This window comes from Neomonachus schauinslandi, chromosome 5 (assembly GCF_002201575.2).
Source record: "Neomonachus schauinslandi chromosome 5, ASM220157v2, whole genome shotgun sequence".
In the NCBI taxonomy this organism is placed as follows: domain Eukaryota; kingdom Metazoa; phylum Chordata; class Mammalia; order Carnivora; family Phocidae; genus Neomonachus; species Neomonachus schauinslandi.
In genome coordinates, this window is record NC_058407.1 from 79,349,961 (window position 1) to 79,369,298 (window position 19,338).

Sequence of the window (19,338 nt, forward strand, 5' to 3'; positions counted from 1 at the left end):
CTTTGAATTAATAGAGTAACAGTGAATTATGACAATATTTCATTTACTGGCTCTATGGTCAGCTGTTTACAGTCTATAAATCTTAAAGACGTATAGAGTATGAGGAGCTATATAGATAGGCACTTGCTTGTTGATGACAATATTTAAAATATGTTTTGGAATACAGGTATGTTGTATCATGTAAATTTTAGTAGTTGCTAAAGTATTTTCTGCTAGTTTATGGAGTAGGGAAAATAAAAATTATGTGAAATGATTCAACAGGATCAATTGTTGGATATTTTTGTTTGTAATAAAGTAGCAAATGACAGTTCCTAACACATGGAAAATGCTCGATAAATGCTAAATAACTTTCTTAAATAGAACACCTTACAAGTACTGGGTCAGGTGATCAAGAAAAATAGTTGAGATTTTAAAAAATTAATGTTATAAATTCAAAGCAACATAAAAGTATAATTATTCTGACAGCATTCTCAATAGTTTGATTACATTTTAAATATGTTTTGGATATTTCTTGTCCTAGAAGTGTCCTCTTTTATAATGAATCTATATTTTTAGCGAATTTTGAAATACAAATTCAATTCCACAGGATGCAAGCTTCATGGTTTAATTTGGTTAATAAATTATCTGATGATATCCTCCTTAGGTAAGGTTTGGGAGATGCATGGCATGCAAGAATGTAATGCACCTTAAGTCTTGTGTTGGATTCCTTTAAAAAAAAAAAAAAGTTCTACTTGTTTATTATTTGGCATCAGTGATGTGTGCTGTGAGCATGATATATGTGTTAATTTCAGTAGGTAGTTAATTACAATCAACTCTCAATTATATAGGGACTGATTATGCAGTTTATGAACACCCCATGTCTTCTGGTGCCCTTTCTTGTAATGCTTTTTTTCCCTCTCCAGTCTCCCATGGAACAGTGTCCCAGTCTGTAAGTGGTAATGAAAATCAGACTTGAAAATGAGTAAAACCCGAACTAAAGTTCTGAGGGAATACGAGGAAATGATTGGATAAATTAGGGCCTTTAGATTAGCTGTGGATTTTATTCATTCTATCTATTCCTATCCCTGCTCCCAAATGCCTTTATAGGATCAACTGAGAGTTGAATGTAATGAACTATTTCAAATAATTAGTTGTACTGGGGTCGGGGGGGCCTCCCACCCAAACATTCCGTCTTGGTAAAATGGACAATGTAATTGTTAAGTGCAATATTGGAATCCTCCTTCTATAGATGTGCTCCATAAAGCATGGCTAAAACAACCTTCCACATTGCTTTTTGCTGGAACATCTCACGATTTTTGCTCACCACTATGTAGCTGTTGTATGTGATTAAGGTTGCTGTGAAAACAAGCACACCCACATCCCCTGTTTGGCGCATAAATAATTGTCTTGTAATGCTCATTTTCTTCCCTAGAAATAGGTAGCATTCCCTAGCAATAAGTATCGTTCTAAAATTCCAAAATGTATTTTATTGAAGGCAGTTGCAAATACTGTCACTTCATAACAAGTGATTTAATTACTACTGATTTTCTTTAAAAGTATAGTAAGCTAGGAAGAAGAAATTGTAAAGTTCAAAGGATTTTTAAACTTATATTTTACTATTAAGCAATTAGTAAGTTGTGATTCGGGTTGTAAGTATCCAATAAGATGTTCAGTGACAGAAATGAAACGTAAGAATGAGGCTGATGATAGTTTGGGGAGAAAAATGCTCATATCCTCAAAAATCAGTGGTTTCTACCATTTATAGAAGGGTCAGTTGGGTAGTTTTTTGGGGAAAATAGATTCATGGATCCCTCAAATTTCCAGCTGTAAAGAGGCCCTTGTTTGCTGTTGTTTAGTTAGAAAGTCATTGGGGATAGCAGAGTACATAAATATTTCATTTTCATTTATTTTCCCATGACTGAGCGGTTAATTTTTCATTTTCAGCTTTGATGAAGGAAGACATTAGTTCTTTACCTTGATGGTAGATTTTTTTTTTAAAGATTTTATTTATTTATTTGACAGAGAGAGACACAGCGAGAGAAGGAACACAAGCAGGGGGAGTGGGAGAGGGAGAAGCAGGCTTCCCGTGGAGCAGGGAGCTCAATGCGGGGCTCGATCCCAGGACCCTGGGATCATGACCTGAGCCGAAGGCAGACGCTTAACGACTGAGCCACCCAGGCACCCCAGTGGTAGATTTTAAAAAGGAGGAAAGCCCAGATATTCTTTCAGTGAAAAGAAAAATTCAACTCTTAGGCAAAGAGCCTCTTCAAATAGCAAGTCGATTTTGTTATTTTGCAAAACTAATTCTCTTGGAATTCTAGCAAAGGCAGGACTAGATAGATCCCTGGTATGTTGGCTTCTACTGCAATGTCATGCCAGGTGTCACTTCCAAAGAAAGGTAGCTGCCAGTGGCATTATATTACTCTTTATTTTCAGTAAAATCTCAGCTTGGATCTTCATGGCTGTTGCATAGAATCAACAGAAGTGCTTTTGGAATTGGAATTTTTAAAAGATGCTTGTGTACTAGGGTGAGCGTGACATGGCAGAAAATGATTGTATCCTCAAGTTCCTTATTTTAAATACACAGCTTCTCAGAAGGTATCAGACCACATCAGTGGACCAGCCCCGTGCTATGTTCTTCAGAGCATATTACCAAGTTCCATATTTACCAAGTTATCTAATTAGGTGTGAATTCCCTGAGGACAGGGACTATTTGTCACACTTTGTATTCTTTTTGGCACCTCTAATGTTCTTTTTATTTCTTTTGATTAGCATCTTGTCCATTCCATCTGCAAGATTTTTTTTTCACCTTGGTTAGTCAAAGTAACTGTTGTCAAGAACAAGACTGAGGACTTGGAAATTAGTGAGTTAATGTTAGATCCTCTTTGTGAATACCGTTCTTATTCTTGGTGTTTAGAGCATTTTGGCTATATGGCTGGTCTCTTAAAAATATACAGTAGAAGACTTTCTAGGCGGTGTTTTGAAATAAATATGACATACGGATTGACCCAAAGCTTACAGAAAACTATAGTAAAATAGTAAGATATAGTGGATATAGGTGCAAACAAAAATATTCTTTTAATTGGAAGGACATAGCTAGAATATATCATTATATTTAGCAGCTTATTGGCTAATATTTTACGATGCAGACAAGAATGACATTGTAGACCAAATCCAATTGTCCTTTAAGAAATTGGAAGATCAGGGGCACCTGGGTGGCTCAGTCGGTTAAGTGGCTGCCTTCGGCTCAGGTCATGATCCCAGGGTCCTGGGATCGAGCCCCGCATCGGGCTCTCAGCTCTGCGAGAAGCCTGCTTCTCCCTCTCCCACTCCCCCTGCTTGTGTTCCCTCTCTCGCTGTCTCTCTTTCTGTCAAATAAATAAATAAAATCTTAAAAAAAAAAAAAGAAATTGGAAGATCAGACGCAGCATGGGCAGGATGTGTATTAAGTCCCAGTATTTGTAGTATGAATGGCTACATAGATTTCTGTCTGGCCCTGAGAGTTGGAGCTGCCTTGGTATCATGTGCAATAAGTGTCTGTGTGTGTGTGTGTGTGTGTGTTTTGGAAGGGGATGTTGGAAATATGTTTATGTCATGGTGAGTTTATATGTTTTTGCTTATATTTAATTTTTAAAAATACTTACCAATTTTGGTTCGAAGAAAACAATATAAAGATGTATTGCTTAAAGTCTCTTATCCTTTTTTCCATTTCCCCATTGTCTGTCCCCTGTACCAGAGTAAACCCCTGGAAAGATTTCTGATGCATGTACTCTTACTCCCTCCCTCTCTCCCTTTTTTACACAAAGAGAGCCTGGCTCTGCCCCCTCACCCTCTCACTTCATGTTTCTTGATGATATTCCCTTATCTGTGCATAGAGAGCTTCTATGATGGCTTTGGTGAGTCACAGCCCCAGCACCCGACTGATGATGGACTTGAAAGGCAGGTGATGAATAGAGACCAATCCTGTAAGCAGTAGAAGCTACTTCTGCAAACCTAAGAACAACTTCCCTTTGCTCGAATAGTGATCTTGAGGCTTCTTTATCATAGTTTGTGACAACAGTACTTTGTGTAAATGTAGACTCCTGTATATAACACATAAAGGCTTAATTCATACTGGAAATATGAAATTATGTTCTTGAAAGTCTAGGTCTAGGTTAAGGGAAGAGAAGTTTTGTTTATTCTTATTTTCTGAGGCCTAATTTTTCAGTTATCTGTCAAACTAATGTACTCTAATACTCAGTAAGAAATATGCAAAGAGAAGGTATTAGTTTTCATTTCTGAGATGGTGAGCAATTCTATATGAGAATTGAGAGTGTAGGTCTTATATAGTAATAAGTCTTTTTTTTAAAAAAGATTTTATTTATTTGAGAGAGAGAGAGGGAGTACAAAGAAGAACAGAGGGAGAGGGACAGCAGGCTCTGCGATCAGCATGGACCCCAGTGTAGGACTCAATCCTAGGACCTTGAGATCATGACCTGGGCTGAAATCAAGAGTCAGAGGCTTAAGCGACTGAGCCACCTAGGCACCCCATACAGTCATAAGTCTTCTAATGGGTTGTAACAAGAGAAACTTTAGTAACTCTAAAATTAAACTGTTCATTATTACCATTAAGAAAGCATAACTTAGGGACACCTAGGTGGCTCAGGCATTTGGGCGTCTACCTTCAGCTCAGGTCATGATGCCAGGGTCCTGGGATCGAGTTCTGCAAGGGGCTCCTTGTCAGCGAGGAACCTGCTTCTCCCTCTGCCTGCCACTCCCCCTGCTTGTGCTCTCTCTCTCTGACAAATACATAAATAAAATCTTTTTTTTTTTTTAAAAAAGAAAACATAACTTCATTTCCCACAATTTGAGTTATGAATATAAATTCTTGAAGATAAATTGGACATTGTTAATGATAACATAAATGAAAAATCAACTTCGACTTACTTCTCTGGAGCATTTCTCCCAAAGCCAACTAAAAAAATTTTTATATATATTTTATTTTTTTTTTCAGTAATCTCTACTCCCCTGAGATCAAGAGTTGCATGCTTTACCACCTGAGCCAGCCAGGCACCTCCTAATTAAAAAAATTTTAAGTTAAATTTTTTTTTTAATTTAAAACTGAACATCAAAGTTTAAAGAGCAATATTAGTTTGGGATGTTTAAAATAAGAGTGAACCAGATGCTCAAGGACCAAACAATAAGCATATTTCTACAAGGTCATTCCTAATTGGGCATTTCCTGGATCCAGGTGACATTAGAATGTTTAATGTATTTCTGGGATGATGGGAAATTTCAAATTTAACAGACTTGTTTTTAATCCCATAGATAATACAAATGAGTAACACTTTCTGCTTGCACTTGATGTGCTTCTACTATTTAGGCAGATTGATTGTGGCAGATGTATTCACTTGCTCTGCTGCTGCGCTCACGGCATAAGACCCGGGGTGCAGGGGTAACGTCCTATTTATTGACATTGAAAAAGTTCTTACTGAAATGGGGGACTAATAAGAAAAGGGTCCACACTAGTTTTATGAATCCAGGCTGCTAGGCACTCTGAAACATGACTACATGATCATTTATCAGAAAATATTTTATTCAAAGAGAAAAAGAATTGAGCTAAGATTTGTGTGGAAGCCAGACCAGGTGTTAGGTCAATGACTGGACTTCCCTGCAGTTATTTCTAGCTTCAGGTATAGCACCACAGATGTGCTCGGTGTCTCAGTTGCAACTTATTTCTGATTCCTAGATTGTCGTGGGTGATAAAGTTGTTTTGATGCCTGTGAACGCAGGACAACCACTGCATGCCAGCAACATAGAGCTTCTCGATAATCCGGGATGTAAGGAGGTGAGTTCAGGAGGAAAGAAAATGAATTTGTTTATTTTTATCATGAGAGGGAAAAAAAAGTCACAGCTTCATTCATTGTTGTCATGAACGTGATTATGCTAATTAATATTCCTAGGATCTGTGTAGATAGTGATTACTATTTTTGGATGGTGTTTGTGTTGAGGTACCTACTTCGTTGTCCAGAGTTATCTTTTTTCTCTTTTTTACTAGTTGGAGGAATAATTTCTGGTATAAAATGGAATCAGTTTTACAATTTCACATTCTTCATTAATAGGTGAATGCCGTTAATTGCAACACTAGCTGGAAAATCACTTTATTCATGAAATATAGTTCCTATCGAGAGGATGTACTAAAAGGAGTAAGTATGTGCTACAGGGAACATTTGCTAGAAGAATTGAAAGTAGTCTTACTAAACTTCTGGATGCAAAACTTGTGTATTCAGTAGTATTCATAGTTCAGAAGATGATTATAAACCTTAACATAGTCACTATGAGTGTTTCATTGAGTTTTCTTCTCTATAGTTTGACATGTATAGATAATCATTAAAAGCCAAGAAAGTAGCAGAAGGGCCCAGAGTATCAAAACCAGGAGACATCTGCTTCTTATGTCTATTTGTTCAGACTTCTCTTGGAAATACAGTGTTCTCTTCCTGCTTTCCTAGGGTGATGTTGTTAGATTGTTTCATGCGGAACAAGAGAAGTTTCTGACTTGTGACGAATATGAGAAAAAACAGCACATCTTCCTTCGGACAACCTTGCGTCAGTCAGCTACTTCTGCTACCAGTTCTAAAGCACTCTGGGAAATAGAGGTGTGCAAATATTTTTTGGATTTTAATAAATATTTATATAAAAAAGACAAGATTTACTAGGCTGATTATTTTATTGTTATATGCATCATTTATGATAAACCCATAACACAATAGTATTTGTGGACTAACTTGTACCTCTTTGTTACTGTGATCAATTTGAAATGTTGCTACTTCCTTTACCTATCCTCTCTGGGGTATGTCTTTTCCTGTCTCTTTCTTTCTCATCTAATAAGGGAATATATAGAGGTTGCTTTTTAAAAAAATTTTTGTTATGTTAATCACCATACATTACATCATTAGTTTTAGATGAAGTGTTCCATGATTCATTGTTTGTGCACAACACCCAGTGCTCCATGCAGAACGTGCCCTCTTTAATACCCATCACCAGACTAACCCATCCCCCCAACCCCCTCCCCTCTAGAACCCTCAGTTTATTTTTCAGAGTCCATCGTGTCTCATGGTTTGTCTCCCCCTCCGCCCCCCCTTCATTCTTCCCCTCCTGCTATCTTCTTCTTTTTTTTTTCTTCTCAACATATATTGCATTATTTGTTTCAGAGGTACAGATCTGGGATTCAACAGTCTTGCACAATTCACAGCGCTCACCATAGCACATACCCTCCCCAATGTCTATCACCCAGCCACCCCATCCCTCCTACCCGCCACCACTCCAGCAACCCTCAGTTTGGAAGTTGCTTTTTTAAAAATCCATCGTGAAATGTTGTCAGGACTGATTGGACTGCAGGTGATGTGCCTCAAATGGCATTGGAGTTACGATGGAACTTCCACGCACTTTAGGTAGAGACAGATATCAGAACTGTACAGTCACGGAGAAAAACACTTGTTTCTTTTGGGGAGCACCATTTTTATTGGATGAGGAGACCCATAGTTAAGAATTCATCCATCCCAGGGGCGCCTGGGTGGCTCAATCGTTAAGCGTCTGCCTTCGGCTCAGGTCATGATCCCAGGGTCCTGGGATTGAGCCCCGCATCGGGCTCCCTGCTCTGCGGGAAGCCTGCTTCTCCCTCTCCCACTCCCCCTGCTTGTGTTCCCTCTCTCGCTGTGTCTCTCTCTGTCAAATAAATAAATAAAATCTTTAAAAAAAAAAATTCATCCATCCTTTAAAAAGCGTTTCTTAAATGTTGCCAATATGGTAGAGTAATTAAGAAAATGTAAGGTATGGATTTTTCTTTAAAGGATCTTTCTGTATGGTGGAGGAGATAAGATGGACATAATTACCTATGAACAAGCCGACATTTGATAAGTTCCATCCTGATTTAATGGACATCCAGGCCGATAGTGGTGGTTCTCAACCATTTTAAACCCATCACTTCCCTTTTACAGCATATATTTCGTGACACTTCTTTAATATCTTAAAATGAAATTCATAGGTAATATTATTTATAGATTTACATGATTAAAAATTAATGACATCCCTAAATTCCAATTTAGAAAAAACAAAAGGAAAATAATTTATAATAAATAATTGATAATAAAATAATATGTATTTCAACATGTAAATAATTACTCTAGAAGGTGTAATATTTGTACCTATCTTGAATGAATACATTTGGATTTGAAAGAAGTGGTAGAAGATGAGAGGATCAGAAGACATTCAATACAGGGGCGCCTGGATGGCTCAGTCGGTTAAGCGTCTGCTTTCAGCTCGGATCATGATCTCGGGATCCTGGGATTGAGCCCCGCCTTGGGTTCCCTGCTCAGCAGGAGTCTGCTTCTCCCTCTCCCTCTGCCTCTGCTTCTGCTGCTCCCCCTGCTTGTGCTCTCTCTCTCTCACTGTCTCTCTCTCTCAAATAAATAAATAAAATCTTAAAAAAAAAGACATTCTATACAAGTACAGGAAAATGAAAGAGCAGGGGTAAATGTGGGCCCTTGACTATCTTGTGATCTTGTGTTAAGGGAAGTAATAACAGAACACATTTATTTGTCCATGGTTAAAAAAAAAAAGAAGGAAATAAACATATTGAAATAGGGATAACAACAGAAATTACAGACTATTGAAACAGAAAATGAGGAAGTATGATGTTTATGCCAATGAGCTGAGCCTTAATTATAAATGTAACATCACAACAATTCTCTAAGTTATGACATGGTTTAGAATAGAGATGAACTAGTACAAAAAGCATGTTTTCTTTCTTGAAACCCCAGTACATATTGAGGCATACTTTCAGTCTCTAGCATTCAGAAGAGACCTTATCCTTCAACAGAATAGGTTTACAGGGAATTGAGAAAGTCTCAGGAAAAACAACCATCACCAAAACTACATGATATTCTTCCATGAAGTCTACCTGACAATGTCTTTTATCGGGCTAAGCCTGAAAGATAACAGGCAGCCCCCCAAATAAATACATAATTGAAATATGTATTTTTCATGCCGTAGACTTCTTATCATTGTGCTCTAAAGAATTTTTTTTTAAAGATTTTATTTATTTGTTGGACAGAGCACAAGCAGGGGGAGTGGCAGGCAGTCGGAGAGGGAGAAGCAGGCTTCCTGCGGAGCAGGGAGCCCGATGCGGGGCTGGATCCCAGGACCCTGGGATCATGACCTGAGCCGAAGGCAGGCACTTAACGGCTGAGCCACCCAGGCGCCCCTCATTGTGCTAAAGAATTAAAAAAATATAGGGATAGCAATAATGTGAGGTATAATTTTAAAGCTTTATTAATGAAATAGTCATAAAAAAGTCACATAGTGACTTCCCCATACAGTGAGTTCCCCTCATTTCATGTGTCTCCGCCTATGTGATATTTGGCTCTAAGTCTTTTAAAGGAATTGTGAATCTTCTCTCTTATCTATTTACTATTAGTTTTATAGATTTTGCTGTAACTGTATCACTGCATCGTAATCCTTTCCAACATCATGTGTAGTTGAAAATACCGAGCAGTCAACATGGAGAGAATGAATCCATTATTTAATAATTCTGAAATAATGTCTTACACTCAGTTAAGCTTCGTAGTGAATTTCTCTTCAATTACTGGACTTGTCATCTGACTTGATATGAAAACTTTTTAATATGATTGTATGTTAAAGTATTACCAATTTCTGTTTGTGGTAGGTTCGTTTCTGCAGGAGGTTTGAATGAGGTGGGCTGTGGGACATTTCTCTATCGTGCGCTGTGTCAGTCAGCGTGGTTGAGGTTGTTTCAAGCAAAGAGGTATCTGGTGTAGGAAATGAGGTTTCAGTGTTACTGGAAGGACCGGATGGGGAAAACTAGGGTAGGGAACGTGGTCTTATTTGAAGATCAGGCAATGCCGAAAATCACCACTGCTCCTCCTCTGAGCCCTCAGCCCTCTCCCCCTTGCTTCAGGAGGTGCCCACATCACCTTGCAGGAGGCTGCACTAGGCAGATGCTGCCCCTTCACTGGACCCCGAAGGGGAAGCTTTCGTCTACTTTTCTCTGCTTTCCATCCTAATGGAATGACTCCAGAACCCTGCTGGTGGGGCTTTCCACCCTCACAGAGACACCGAGAGAGGAGCGCTTGGAAGGGTGGGGTGGGACCCGAGTGCCACACACAATATCTAGCCTGTGCTCAACTCCCCTGAGACTTGCAACATATATATATATATATATATATATATATATATATATAGTATCTTAGCCAACGCCCGATGATGCTAGTAGCGTCCCTCCAAAATCACTGTGATGAATGAAAATGTTTTCTGTATCTCCAGTTTCCCCTAGGGCGTCGTACTGGTGTTGCTAGACCTACTACTGTCTGGGATAGGAGTTCTTAGTCTGGGATCCGTGGTGAGCTTCAAGTTATTCGTGAACCTCTAGCAGCTGTATACAAATGTGTGTGTATGTTCGCGAGACCACCAATAGATTTGATCAGAGTGTCAAAGGTATCTATGCCTTCGCCAAAGGAGTTCGATGGTAGCCGGTATGATTGCAAAGGATTTGTGGAAGAAGTTTGATTTGAGAACTTAGAACTTAGCCTTGGAGGATGGGTAGGTATTTGGTCACAGGGAGAGTGGTTTTTTTTTAAGACTTCCTCCACTTTGAAGTCTTTTCATAATTATTATCTTATTTGAACTATCAGAGTAGGGGAAGACCTAGAAGCTAGAGTCTAGCAAAAGCATTAGGAGGTTATATACAGCAGCACACAGAATCTGAGGCTGTGCAGGAGTCCGGGGCGGGGGGGGTCAGTATTAACAAAAAGAAGGTAACCTGTTGGGGGAGAATAATGAAAAGTTCCCTAGTACTTAATCTTCAAAACAATCCTATGAATTAAAATCATTTTGTACATGATGAAACTGGCTTAAAGATATTAAATTACTTGCTGCGATCATACCATAGGAACTGGCAGAGCTGGGACTCAAACACAGTCATCTTCAGGCTGCAAAATGTAGGCTTTGCGACTGCCCCAAGGCACCTGCTTCAGAGCATCTACTTTTATTCTCAGCGAACCTAGTGGCTCAGCATCTGGGGCAAGGCCAATTCCAAGGACAGGTATCAAAGGCCATGGTATTAATAAAAAAGCACATGTGGAAAGGGCCAAGAATTAAGTTTGTTGAGAGCTCCAGGCCTTGGCATTTGTGGTTCTCTCTGCCTGGAATGCTATCTTCCGATCTCTCTACGTGACTGTTCGTTCTGATCCTGCAGGTTTCAGCTCACATGTCATGTCAGACAGGCCTGGGCTAATCGCCGCATCTCAAGAAGCCTTCCCTAATTATTCAGTCATGCGCTCTGCTTATTTCCTCCTGGCACTTGCCAAATCTTATTTATTGAAAGCTCTAGTCTCATTCATTGCTGTGACCCTATTGCCTAGAAGAGTACCTGGTGTATAGTAAGCTTTTAATATGATTTGTTGAATGAATATTTGAATAACAAATGGGGGAGAACCCCTCAGCGTTTCCAGTTTTGGCCTGGGAAACCTGTCTCTTGGAGTAAGACCATATTTACACATTTAAGGCATGAGCATCACGCATGCACACAGTGAGCGAACTGTTATGCCTCTTGCTTATTTGCGGGGAATTTTGTTTTTCTGCCATGTTGTCCTCTCATGAAAACATATATTGGATTTGACAAGTTAGCATTAACAGGCGAACGCTTTGTATAAACTGTGGGCACCTGCTTGCCAGCAACATGAATATCTTTTAGGCTTTATTGTTGTTGCTCTTTTTGTCTGTAGGTCGTTCACCATGACCCATGCCGCGGGGGTGCTGGACAATGGAACAGCTTGTTCAGATTTAAACACCTTGCAACTGGGAACTATTTAGCTGCAGAGGTAAGACTAATGGATACAGTGCTATTAAATCTCTGACTCTGAAATAGTGAAATAAGCAATTAGGTTCTCCAAAAGATGTTGTATTTATAGGAACAGTCATTATACCAAATTTGATTATTGTCTGTCATGATCTAGATTGGCATATAAATGATTCTTAAAATGTGAATATTAATCGAAGCCTTGCAATAATCTTTGTCTTAAAAATTAAAACAACAAGGGGGGCCTCGGGGGCTCAGCCAGTTAAGTGTGTGATTGTGATTTCGGCTCAGGTCATGATCTCAGGGCGTTGGAATCGGCCCTGCATTGGGCTCCGTGCTCAGCCCAGAGTCTGCTTGAGATTCTTTCTCTCCCTCTCCCCCGCCCCTCCCCACATTCGCGTACGTGTGCGCATGCTCTCTCTCTCTCCCTCTCTCTCTAAAATAAATAAATAAATCTTAAAAAAAAATAAAACAACAATAACAACAGAACACTGGTTGTTGGTTTACTTTAAGGTCAAGGACAGTAAAGTATCTAAATTGCATATGTATGCGATTTGTTCTAGACTTTTTTATTAGCTTCACTCTTTCAGAATGTCTGCACTGGAGACACGATCAACTCATTGTTGGTGTAGTAGAACCTTGATAGTTTCAGGTCATCTTCACTGAAACTGGTTTCACTGGTGGATGGCTTTTATTGTTCAAACCGTTGGAGAGGAAAGGTGTTTCTTCCTGAGACACTGAACTGTCCTGAAACTGTTAATAAAAATGGTCAAAACAAATAAAGGTCTTTTCTTTCTCCACTAAAAGCATGCTGACCGTCAGGTAGCTATGAAGGGTGGCTAGAAGTAACAGCATTGAAGTTTTAGAAATGACTTAATTAAAGTTTGGTTATCCAATGTAAAAGTAATTTTGAAAATACTTGTTTTTTAGATGCATGAAAATACCCGTTCATTCTACTCTCCTCAACTCTGTTTCTATTTTTCAATATAGGGTTTCTTCTGGGATTTGAAACCAGAATTTGGCCTTAGAATTTTTAGTATTACTTATCCAACTTTTGGTTTTGGATGTGAGGGAGGATAAGGAACTGGGGATGCAGAAGTGATGAGGAAAAGGTGTGGGAAACAGGAAGTTTCTGTAAACATGCTGAGCCCTGTCTAAACCACACTCAACACCATTACCTTCTACCTCCTATTAATCTGCCATAATTGTCTTCATAGTACTCACCACTATCTGACTTACTGTACATTTTATTTTCTCAACATTCTCTGTCAAAATGTATGCTCTCTGAAGGCAGGGATTATTATTATTATTTTTTTTAACATCACCACTGTGTCCCCAGCCTCTAGGGCAGTGCCTGGTACTTAGAAAGGATTGGATTTGATGAATATTTTTTGAATGAATGAATGAATATAAGGAAGCTATTCAGGCTTCTGTAAGCTTAGAGGATGGAAAGAAGATTTTGGGATTTGTATCTGAGTGGCATTTGGAGCCATGTTTGGGCAAATTAATCTCTCTAAGCTCCAATTTTTTCCTCTGGAAAATGGGGATAATCACAACATTTGTATAATATGAGTATTAAGATAATTAAATGAGGTAAAGTGCTTGGCCTAATGTGTGGCTCATGGTAAGCATCTAGTAAGTGATGCTGGCATGGTTATTATGAGAAATAGGGATTACTCTTACTTTTATAAATATCTGACTTATTATATATGAATCTGTTCAAATAAATGAAATATAGCTTTGCAATTTATGGACTGTTTACACCATGAATGTTTTGAAGTAACTTTTTTGAAAAATAACACTTTGGTGCAAAATGAAGCAGTAAGGTAGAGAATCTTGTCTAAAATAAGAATTAGAAAAGTCTATTAGATGTCCTGTAAAAGATAAGAAATTAGTATCAAAATTCTCTTGGATCTTATGTTAGTGACTCTTCTTCCTTAATTTACTTCAATCAATGGCTATATTAACTACTGACATTCTATAGAAAACTGATATGATTATACATTATTAGTTTTCTTAGTTAATTTCTGCAATTAAAACTGGAAAGTCCAATGGGTTGAAATTCGCAAATGTCAAGCAAGGGAGGCTAGAGTTTCAAAAAGGAGTGAGTGCTACCGAAAAAGCTCAGGAACAAAATGTATTTACAGCATTTGGCAAGAATACAGCCATTTGTGATTGAGAGCATTTTTAGTGGAAACCAGAATCCAGGGGATGGAGGAACGACAAGGAAGCTGGGAAGCGGAAGTAGGGGTGGACTGACTTTTCATATCAGGGCTGTGAAGGAGCAGGAACAGTAATAAAGGGAAAACAGTCCTCTGAGATAGGCTTTTAAAGGATGTATGTGTCTTACTGGTGTGAAAGTGTCTATAGGTGTGGCAAAAAAATAAGATGAGGGCACCTGGGTGGCTCAGTCGTTAAGTGTCTGCCTTCGGCTCAGGTTATGATCCCAGGATCCTGGGATTGAGCCCCGCATCGGGCTCCCTGCTCCGCGGGAAGCCTGATTCTCCTTCTCCCACTCCCCCCGCTTGTGTTCCCACTCTCGCTGTGTCTCTGTCAAGTAAATAAATAAAATCTTTAAAAAAAAAAAAATAAGATGAGAACAGAGCCGTTTTCGCATTAAGGGGAAGCTCCTGTCAGAGGAGCAGGACCTGGCAGGGCATTACTCTTTTCCCTCAGCCTTTCCATTCTCAACACACATATTGATAATTTGAAATATTACTTTAATGTGCTTGAGGCATTTCTGGTAAATTGGATTATGTAATTCTTGAATTGCTTTTGAGTATATGGTGTTTATATTGGCCAGTGTGGCAAAGAGAGCCTAGTGTAGTGGGGGAAAAGATCCCATGTATACTGCTCACAGTCTATCTGACTTAAAGCAGATATTTAACCTCTCTGAATCTCAGTTCCCTTTTGTGTAAAAAAGATGATAGTATATATTCCATGGGATTATTTTGGAATTAAGGAAGATACGGAAGGTTCAGCACCTTGCACATAAAATATATTCAGCAACTATGAAGTCCCCTCATTTCCATTGAGAAGGGGACAAAAAAATATGGAGTAGTGTTATTATTACTATCACTACTTCTACTGTTATTATGATTACAATTTTTATCCAGCACTGGTATTTTTTTGTAAGCCAGGTAACTGAAGGTGGGGGGGTGTGGAATCTAGGGGCTCACCACTGGATACCTTGTACACGGAATTTATGTTCAGTAAATACTAGATAATCCAATGGATGAATCAGAGAGAGAGACTGAGGCTGTAAATCCAATCATTTCACTTCCCAGAAGAGGAAACCCAGGTTCAGAGAGGTGATGTACTTTGTCCAAAGTTCAAAAACAAGGTCATGACAGTCTTCGGGTTCAATGGCAGACTTGCGTTGCTTCATCTATAGCAGTGGTTCTCGCCTAGGGTGATCCTGTCGCCCAGGGGCTATCTGACAATGTCTGGAGGCACTTTTATTGTCAGGCTTGCGAAGAAGGAGCTACTGGCATCTAGTGGGTAGAGGCCAGGGATGCAGCTAAGCATCTGTGCACAGGACGGCCACTGCAACAGAGATTTATCTGGCCCCAGATGCCAGTAGTGCCGACATTGAGAAACCCTGACTGCTGTTACACCAACAGTACACAGTCGTTTATTGACTGCCTACCAGGTGGAAGCACTGTGTTGATACTGTGAAGAAAACCAAGGCGATCAACCCTTTGTCCTTGTCCTTTGGGAGTTTGCAGGGTAGAGGAGAAGGACATTAATTCAGTCGCTGGGACATCTCCTTTCCAATTATTTCCAGCATGCATACACATCTGAGATCATCAATTTTGTGTAATGTTTAAATTATTAACATCCAGAGATGACCACGTTAAATCTCAAAGTGAGTTTAAGGGGCTGCAATCTTAAATCTAAGCACAAATGAGGAAAAAAAAAAAAAAACCCTCAAAATTGTACTTATACATATACTTCCTACTTATACATATACTTCTGATATTCTATTTTAACCAGTACTTACAGGGAGGCCAAGTTTTCCAGAAAACTGTAATGAAGCTATTGCTTGGAGAAAAATGAAGGGTCTCATTTGCTTTGAGACCATTTCGTATGCTGAAGCTTCTGTAGTCTAATTATAGAGACAAAGCACATAAACTGCAAGCTATTTAAGAATAGCACTATAAATATAGTGCTATTTTGTTTTAGGGAGTTCAAAATTTATTTATTTATTTTTTAAAGATTTTATTTATTTATTTGAGAGGGAGCGAGAGCATGAGAGTGGGGAGGGTCAGAGGGAGAAGCAGATTCCCTGCTGAGCAGGGAGTCCGATGCGGGACTCGATCCCGGGACTCCAGGATCATGACCTGAGCCGAAGGCAGTCGCTTAACCAACTGAGCCACCCAGGCACCCCAAAATTTATTTTTGAGAAATATGCAATGCTAGAAGCTCATGGACAAAATGTGGAACAAAGTATTTAATTGTGAATTAGAGAACGAAGCCATTTGTGGCTTTGTCAGATAAAGCCTTCTGGAACATTTACAGTACTGTATTGTTAGGCTGTCTTCCTGTGATGTCAGTTTCTGTGGGCCATGCAAGAGAGAAGGTAACATGAGGGGAAGGAACGCAAACAGCCATGTATTTTTTTTTTTTTTTTTACAGATCACTTTTTTTTTATTCTTATGTTAATCCCCATACATTACATCGTTAGTTTTAGATGAAGTGTTCCATGATTCATTGTTTGTGCATAACACCCAGTGCTCCATGCAGAATGTGCCCTCCTCAATACCCACCACCAGGCTAACCCTTCCTCCCACCCCCCTCCCCTCTAGAACCCTCAGTTTGTTTTTCAGAGTCCATCGTCTCTCATGGTTCGTCTACAGCCATGTATTTTTGCATTTAATACACAGCACGGTTGTAAGCACGCTCATGGCCATTTGCCCTGGATCTTTTACTTGTATCACCTTATTGGTGCAGGAGAGTTCACAACCATATCAGTGGGGGAGAAAGTGATTTTATTATATTTTGAATGGGATATATGGGAGCCTCAGGAAACCGTTCTTCCATTGTCATGGGAGCAATTATAAATCAAGTATTACAATTTCTGATCTGCTGCTTCTACATTTTCTTTCTTGGGATATTATTAAAGCCATAAGGATCCTTTCCAGAACAAGATAGATCGAGTAGTTCAAATAATTTTATTTGTTAAAGATTTTATCATTGTGCTTTCAAATAAGCAAGCAATAGCTTATTTGTTTGTAGATAGGCCAGACTTCCACCAGATGGCAGTAAACTCTTATTTCCTAACTGTGCAACAGACTTTGGATTTAATTAATTAGTTAAAAACTTAGTACTCAAGAACCTGTACATCAGCATAGAATCTTACGAATATTAGGGTTATAGTTTTAAATATCTCTGTGTTTAGTTTTCTATTAACTATATCAGCCATAGTTTATGGTTTGTATGTTTGTGTATGTATAGGTATATATAAATAAATATGATGGAAGAATATATATACCAGGTCCTCCATACACAACACACACACACACACACGTAAATGTTATATATCAAAATATAAATTGTGCCTGGCACATATAAGCATTTAATAAAGGTTATTTTTTCCCTTCTTTTCTTTTCTAGACTTGTCAGTCAGAATAATAGATTGTCTCTGAAATGCCAGGCATTGGAAAAAAAAAAACCATATAGATATATAATTATTTAAAAATATACAAGCGATGATTTTAATGTTATATATCATAAAAATTGATCAAAACACATTTCCTCATAAAAAAACTAACATTTTTGTTTTAAGAAAATGAGCATATATTGTGGACTTAGAAGGGTTCTGTCTGCTTCTTGATATTGTGTTAGGTGGAAAGTTGCAGTTGTCTTTCACTTGACTGTGGTACAATCATGGTTTTCATTGCCTAAGTGTTCATGATATTTCTCTGTCTCTCTCTCTTTCTCTGCCACTTCTCTATTCTGACTTGTGACATTCTCTACCTGACTCCTTTCCAACTGTCTTTGGCCATTCGAATGAGAACTCCCTTCAAGGGTTCATACTGGGTCTTTGCTCTTCACAGTCTCCCTGTTACTCACCCCCATGGAGTCAGTGGGCCAGGAATTTGATCTCGGATATCCCACTGCCATTGAAGCTCAATAAATATATCTAAGATTGAATTGTTTCCCCATGAAACAGTGCATTTTCTTAGTGCAGTGTTAAAAACCTGAGAGTCATGACAAACATTTTTCTGTCTCAGTTTACACATTCCAATTCTACTGACTCGGTCTCCATAACATCTTCTGCATCTGCTTTTTCCTTTACATTCAGCATGATTATTTTTGTCAGGCCTCTGCTACCTCTTACTAGAACCACCATGCTTGGTTTCTTTGCCTCTTTCATCCCCTGTCTCCATCTTCTACTGGCCATGGCCAGTTGAGGATTTTTAACGTAGTGTTTTTACAAACACTTCCCCAGTGATATTCAAAATCTTTCTGAAGATGTAAACCCATTAGCCTATGGTTTAAAAGCCCCATTGGTCTGGGCTGGCTTGGATCCTACCTTGGATCATGCCCCTCCTCTTTATGGAGGCAGGAGGGAAGTAACATGGTATCATAATTAAAGGATGGAGCTTTGGAATCATCAGACCTGTGCTTCCGAGTGGTGTGACTTTGCACAGAAGACTTCACTTGATGTGCCCCACTGGGGCCTCATCTGTAAAGTGGGGTGAAGAATTCCTCCTAATAGGGGGCACCTGGGTGGCTCAGGTGATTGAGCATCCAACTTGGATTTTGGCTCAGGTCACGATCTCAGGGTCGTGAGATGGAGCCCTGAGTGGAGCCCTGCGCTCCAAGCTCAGCAGGGGAGTCTGCTTGAGATTCTCTCTCTCCCTCTTGCCACCCCCCCCCAATTGCCCACTCTTTCTCTCTCTAAAACAAATAAACTTTTTTTTTAAAAGAAAAGAATCCCTTCTAATAGGATAATTGTAAGGGGAAATGAATTAACCTTTAAAAACATATAAAAAGTATTCCATAAATGTCATTTCTGGGTCTTCTCTGAACAGTCTCATTTTCTTATCTTGAATGATCTATGAATTATCTATGAATGAATGCCAATTCATTTCCCCTGTACTGCCTTTCTTCTTCACTCTTTTCTTTCTCTGCCAGTTATGATTCAATCCATCCTTCAAGGCTTATCTTGGATGCTACCTTCTCTATGAATAATCCTTTTTTTTTAAGATTTTATTTTTTTATTTGAGAGAGAGAGAGCATGAGTGGGGGTGGAGCAGCCGAGGGAGAAGGAGAAGCAGGTTCACCGCTGAGCAGGAGCCCGATGTGGGGCTCAATCCCAGGACCCTGAGATCATGGCCTGAGCCGAAGGCAGATGCTTAACTGACTGAGCCACCCAGGAGCCCCTCTATGAATAATTCTTGGCCAAATTTGCCCACCACAGATCCCTCCTTCCTCTGACCTATATTATTTATAAATTATTCATTCTTGTCTGGTATCTCTTGTCACGTTGTATTTTA

At 39.1% G+C, this 19,338-nt stretch overlaps 1 protein-coding gene across 1 annotated transcript in view; it reads left to right on the plus strand.

The window, feature by feature from the left end:
• The window catches only part of ITPR2 (inositol 1,4,5-trisphosphate receptor type 2), a 482,328-nt gene that overhangs the window by 94,157 nt on the left and 368,833 nt on the right, over positions 1-19,338 (plus strand). Inside the window, exons 6-9 of the mRNA XM_044915443.1 lie at positions 5,708-5,806; positions 6,081-6,164; positions 6,468-6,614; positions 11,760-11,855. Of these exons, the coding sequence (XP_044771378.1) occupies positions 5,708-5,806; positions 6,081-6,164; positions 6,468-6,614; positions 11,760-11,855 (426 nt within the window). The remainder of the gene's footprint in view (positions 1-5,707; positions 5,807-6,080; positions 6,165-6,467; positions 6,615-11,759; positions 11,856-19,338) is intronic.